Below are 6,469 nucleotides of genomic sequence, written 5' to 3' on the forward strand. Positions count from 1 at the left end.
AAAAAAAAAAAAAAAAAAAAAAAAAAATTAGAAAGTGTATTTTTCTACCTATACAATAAAATAGTATATATTTTTTACTTTAAACCATTAACAAAATTCAAATAAACCACCTGAACTATTATTAGTAGTGTCAAAATCTGCACTGACTAATTTAAACATTAGTCAACTGTAAAAATGTTGATGATGCATGATGTGGACGCTCATGATGCATGACTTTCTGACGAGGCACGACGTGAAAATTATAATTACAAAACTTACTCTTAACAAAATTAATATTTTTAAACCAAATAATTTTATTTGCGTAAAAGTTTCACAAAATATTTTACATTTTTCAATCAATTGCATAATTAATTTCAAAAGAATATTTCTTAGTTACGACTCTTATTAGTTATTACATCAATGATTTTTTAAAAAATTCAAAAGAATATTTCTTAATTAGTTGATAAATGGTATCAAACTTATCAGAAATTATTAACAAAAGCAGTATGTAAACAATGTTCCTTCACATTGGCTTATTTAAGTTGATCAATTAAAGTTGTTGACAAAAAAAATATTATTGACTATGTGTTTTGATTAAGAAATGTTTTTCAAATTAATTATGGAATAGGTTGATAAATCATTGATTTCATGTGTAAAGAAAAGTTTTTTTTTTGTAATTCTTTTATCCAAATAATATTATTTGGTTTAGAAAAATCAATGATGTAATAAATTATAAGAGCTGTAATTATAAATACTCATTGAACTTAATTTAGCAATAGATTGATAAAATTATTGATTTCACGATTTAAAAGATATTTTAATTTTTTTTACCCAAATAATATTATTTGGTTAAAAGGATAATATTAATTTTGTTAAAGATAATTTAGATAATTATAATATGCCTCGTCAACGTCCTAATCATGCACCTTAGCGTCCATGTCATGCCACATCATTATTTTTGACAATTGACTAATGGTTAAATTAATCAATGCTAATTTTGACACCATTAATAAAGTTCAGGTAGTTTATTTGAATTTTGTTAATGGTTCAAGTTGAAAAATACATTGTCTTGTTGTTTAGGTAGGAAAATACACTTTAGAAATTGATCGGATTTAAATTTACTATTTACCCGTAATTACATACCTATCGTTCATGTAAGACAAATCACAAAACAAAATCTAACACAAAACAACTGTCAAAACCCAAACAAGACACAAAACAACTGTCAAAATGCAAACAAGACACAACGATTGAGTAGATTGTCTTTCCAAAACCCTATCTGTTTATGAGAAATGCACAATCATGAACAGATAGATCTAAACGATAATATTAATTCTCATCACAAAATTCGATTTAAAAAGCAAAAAATTCAACAACTCGATCAAACTCAGAACGATAAGAAACGAATCAGTCAGTAGACGAAAAAGCACATTTGGTATGTACCTTGAATTATATGGTTAATCGTTCGTTTTGTTAGGGTTTGAAGATGAATAGGAGAATTGATCCGACCCTTCGATTAGAAGAACGACGCCTTACTTATATAGTGTTAGGCCAAAACCAAAAAAGTTTTTAATTAATAGGCCCAAATTGTCAATATTATAAAAATTAATAGAAATTTTCAATTGTTTGTTGGTACACTGTGCTGTGTCTTTGGTCACACACAATCACATTTGGTAGTTGTTGTTGTTCACCATTCAAAATTAAGAATAAATGGGAAATGAAACATTGAGAACCATAACGTACCACACATAAAGAAAACACAACCATTTGAGTATGCTTAAAGAACATTATAACACTTTAAAAACACATTTAAGAGAGAAAAACATAGAACTATGGGAAAACTTAGGGGGAGGTATTGGTTTAGGATTTAGAAATTTTTTTAATGACTTTATGTTCTTGCTGATTGTTAGAATCATAGAAAATTGAAAATTAAAAATGAAGGATTCTAAGAGATTGTTTAGGAAGTTTTTTAAAATCTTGATGATTTGTTTTTTCTAATCTTGATAAATCTTTCTATTTGATGAAAGAGTATTCATGACTTTTGTTATGAAGGAAATTATATAAAATCCTAAACCAATAACATAAAATTTGAATTCATTAACAATCCAAGATTCTTTTGTTTTACTTGAATAACATAAAACTTTTAATGACTTTATAAAACTCTTAATCCAATAACACTAGATTTATCAAGATTTTAGATAACTTTTTACAAATCCACAACCAATAACACCAAATTTTTAAAGAATTTTTAAAAGTCTTGATTGAATAACAACATATTTTACCTAACTTTTAAAATCATTAAAATTCTTTTTAAATCCTAAACCAATACCTCCCCCTTAATTAGTTTTAACCTTAAGTGAATGCATAACCTCATGAGCTATTATTATATTATCAGAGATCTCACCAAACTAAAATTATATTTATATTAGTTGCCATTAGGATTTTGAGAGGGTTTTTTTTTTTCCTTTTTTAAAACGTAAATAAATTACAATTGCAGTTATACAAATTTGGATATTATGATTTAATTTGTTTGTTGTTTTTAGTTGTTTATATTCAAAAATATAAATATATAGTAGTATTAGTTATCATGGAGACAACCAAAATGTGATTGTTAGTATTGGTTATTGGACAATAACCTCTTATTGTTGATTTATATTATTTTGTGATTTAAAATTCTGGTTGTCTCTATGTCAAAGTAGTAACATTTACTATTTGACTTTTAAAAAAATAAAAATAAAATAAATTACATGTTTGTAATATGTGTTATTAGTATTTTTAACACGATAACAGTTTATACCACGTTAATATAAAATTACATGTGAACCTACATGTTTGTATGTGTTATTAGTATTTTAACCTGCATGATAATAACTTAGTAATATGATATGATATCGTTTATAGTAGTTTATACCACGCATTTAAAAAAAATATAAAGTTACATGTAAACTTTCGTGTTTAGCTCTCTTTTATTCGTCATAACCAATTGTTAAGCTTAAGTCGGTAACAGTGGATGTCACTTTGTCGGCGTGGGAAACTTGCGTCAAGTTTTAAAACAAGAATATTGCACGACAAACTCCTCTGTTTATGCTTTCATTGTTATACCCATTACTATTAAAAATATAATTTGACCTCTTTAGCGCCATCAGTAAAAATCTCGGAAGTTTGTGAATTATTATAATAACTCACTTACACCGTAGAACCTCTTTATAGAACACTTTTACTTACACGTAGAACTAGAACCTCTTTATAGTAAGTCTAACGACAATTTCTCAGTGTTTTTTTCTTGTCAGAACCAGGAGCGACGAACGTTTTTGAGACCCATCTTGCCAAGAACATTTATAGGGATGCTAAGTCCCATTCTGCGGCTGAACTCATTAGCTAACTCCACCAGTCTGGTCGTGTCTCTTGCAATCTTCTTCTGTGATTTGTGGTAATCCAACCACCAGTCTGCACCTGATTTTAACATGTTTCCTCACATTCATCAATGCTCACACTACAACAAATATGCACATTGTTAACCAGAGAAAAACGCTATCATAGGTCTTTGATAGCGTTTTCATGAGCGCTGTTTTAGGGCACTGTTATTATATGTACCCCATATACAATAGCACTTATTACGTATGCTATGTTATAAAAATATAACATAGCTTTAAGAAATTGCTATATTATCAAGATCATAATTTTGAAAAAATTTATACAACATTTGTTTTTTCGTGCTATGTTATAGTTTTATAGCATAGCTCTAATAAACTGCTGTATTATCAAGATTATAATTTTGCAAAAATTTATACAATATTTAATTTTTCGTGCTATGTTATACATATCTAATATAGCTGTTGCGAAATGCTGTTTTATCTTGTTTACTGTGCTATGGTATATTCTTTTATCATAACGTTTACCTGTACTTTTATAGCATTTTCTGATATGTGATTATAGCACACATAACCTGTTTTATAAAATCTCATAAAATCTGATTAATAAACGTCTCAGATCCAAAATACATAACAAAAGTCTCAAGAACATCAGTTTACCATCAAAGTCTCAAGAACATCCAAAATAAACAAGCAATCTCAAGTACTTAACATTACACAATAAAACCATCAGTTTAAGACATAATGACCTTGTTCTCTGGCCAAGCAATGCAGGAGCTAAGTGCATCTTCAATAATCTCTATTTCATCGGATGGCCTCCAAACTTTTACATTTTTCACCTTCACAACATCTATCCACACTTTAACTGCATTAGAACCCAAGCGAGTAAAGTGAACCTTATGTTCTGGATCATTTGTTCCCCATCGTCCTTCAGCCACAACCCTATTCTTTTCAGTTAAATCCATCAACTTGCACTTCTTATTCTCCTTGGAAATAACTTTATTAATGCGCTGCCATGTTTACAATATAAACCATCAGTCATCATATAATTAACAAAAACAACTTCATAACATATGAAAACACTTACTGGAGACTTCCTGAGAGGAGACTGTGATGGTAAAGTATTCTTTATTGGTGATATTGGACCCGTTGCATCATCAACAGGAGACTCAGAACCAGATGCAGACTTAGAAGACATAGATGCAGATTTGGCCTGCGATGCAGCCTTTGAAGCTGTTGCTGAAGTTTTGGACTCTGTAGCAGACTTAGAAGCTGTGGCTGCAGACTTGGCCTTTGATGCAGACAAAGAAGCATGTGATGTAGCATTCTGACCAGTTGGAGTTGAGGGATTTTCAAAATCAACCTTACTCAGGGGCCAAGATACGTAAGCCATCAAACAGTCCTCAAGAAATGACATTTCAGCTGTAGGTCTCCATAGTGATGTATCAGGCTGCTTTACTGAATCCACAAATACTTTAACTGCTTTTGGTCCAAGAGGAATTCCGTTAACCAACGCACTTGGTTCTTGTGTCTCCCAACGCCCCTCAGCAACAATGACGTCACCCTTAGACAAATCCAATAGTTTACATTTGTTTCCTTGTATACCCTGTTAAACACAATCAGTAAACAAATCCAATATAATTAATTAGCATTATAGACAGGGGTAATACATTGCTAACACATTGCTAGAAATTATAAATACCATAGGGGCAATGTCTTCCATTTGGATGTTGTTGTCTACCAGTCTACACTTATCAGTTGGCCATGCGATTATATGTCCAACAGCTTCTTTCATATGAAAGATCTTTTGTGCAGGTCTCCATAGAAATGCATCTGGTTTATATGCAGCTTCAACTAACACTTTGAGATCATAAGGGCCAAGACGACAGTCATTCACTATGTCATCCGGATCAGAAGAAAGAATCCGACCCTCACCAACATTTTCATCAATGTCAGACCAATCAACAAACACACACTTAGGATGTGCTCTTTTGTTTACACTCTGCAACAATTTCATGAGCAACTAAGAATCATAAACGACACTAAGAAGAATCACTTAGCTGATATGAAAAGAAGTAAGAATATGTTACTCTTGCAGCTGAGTTTTCATCCATTTCAGCTTCTGGTCTCTGTAACATAAACAAAAATAACATCAATTTATATTACTCTAACTGGCTGATGAATAGTAGAGAACTCTTAAGTATCTAACCTGATTCTTGATTCTGCCAAGTTCACTTTCCAAGGCATTGACCTGTTTTACTAATTTTACTTGCCGCTCTTCCATTTCAGCCATACACTTGCTCTGCATTTGTAAACAAGCTAATTTGGTCTTACTCATGCCTCTACCCATTGCCCTCAGCCTACCAGAATTGTCAGGTCCTAAAAGCTTGGCGAGGTGATCTTCATCTGGATTTGTTAAAAATGCTGGAGCATCACTTCCACCAATTTCAGCTGCTTTTTGCTGAAAAACATAAAGACAGTTTCAGGTTTTACTAGTCGATAACACACTATTTACTGGTGTACAACTCTATTCAGACTTACAATCAAATCAGCTGCATTCGTATCTACTGGTGTACCATCCTTTTTGGTGCGAGACTTGATCCAAACATCTAGTCTTGTCACGCTGGAAGGATCTTCACTTTCAGCTTTCTGTTCCAGAAAACAAAATTTCAGTAACAGTACAAGCACTATGTATAATAATAAACAACATAGTTGTAGTATATATGCTTGCCATTTCTTCTGTTAGTCTGCTGATCCCTTTACGACTAGTGGTGTGAGGTATCTGATTCTTTCTTTTTGCTTTATATTTCTCACTCACGGCCTAATAATGAAACATGTTAATTACTAATCACCAATCAACTACTAAACAATTATAATCACAAGTAATTACCTTAAATGCAGCACTAGTTTTGAGTTTGACAAATTTTTGCCAATCAACAGGACCAATATTTGGTGGTCTCAAATTCATCCTCTCTTGGTTATTTGCAGCCAAATTTATAGCCTTCACCGTGACAGACTTGTGTGATCGCCACAAATGTCCCATCTGGTGAATCACAGATATCCTTTGCCAATCTTCATCAAGCTCAAACCTTGCCTGCATTCACTTACACTCACACCAT

The 6,469-nt window shown here is 31.5% G+C and overlaps 1 protein-coding gene across 1 annotated transcript; it reads right to left on the reverse strand.

Annotated features, from left to right (window-relative positions):
- Positions 5,378-6,458, reverse strand: LOC104706358. Its single transcript, XM_010422545.2, has 5 exons — positions 6,241-6,458; positions 6,082-6,171; positions 5,892-5,999; positions 5,560-5,811; positions 5,378-5,479 (listed from the first exon to the last, which is right to left on the reverse strand). Exons 1-5 carry the CDS (start codon positions 6,448-6,450, stop codon positions 5,393-5,395), a joined length of 747 nt encoding a protein of 248 aa, XP_010420847.1. The 5' UTR covers positions 6,451-6,458; the 3' UTR covers positions 5,378-5,392.

Source organism: Camelina sativa, chromosome 8 (assembly GCF_000633955.1).
Source record: "Camelina sativa cultivar DH55 chromosome 8, Cs, whole genome shotgun sequence".
Lineage (NCBI taxonomy): Eukaryota > Viridiplantae > Streptophyta > Magnoliopsida > Brassicales > Brassicaceae > Camelina > Camelina sativa.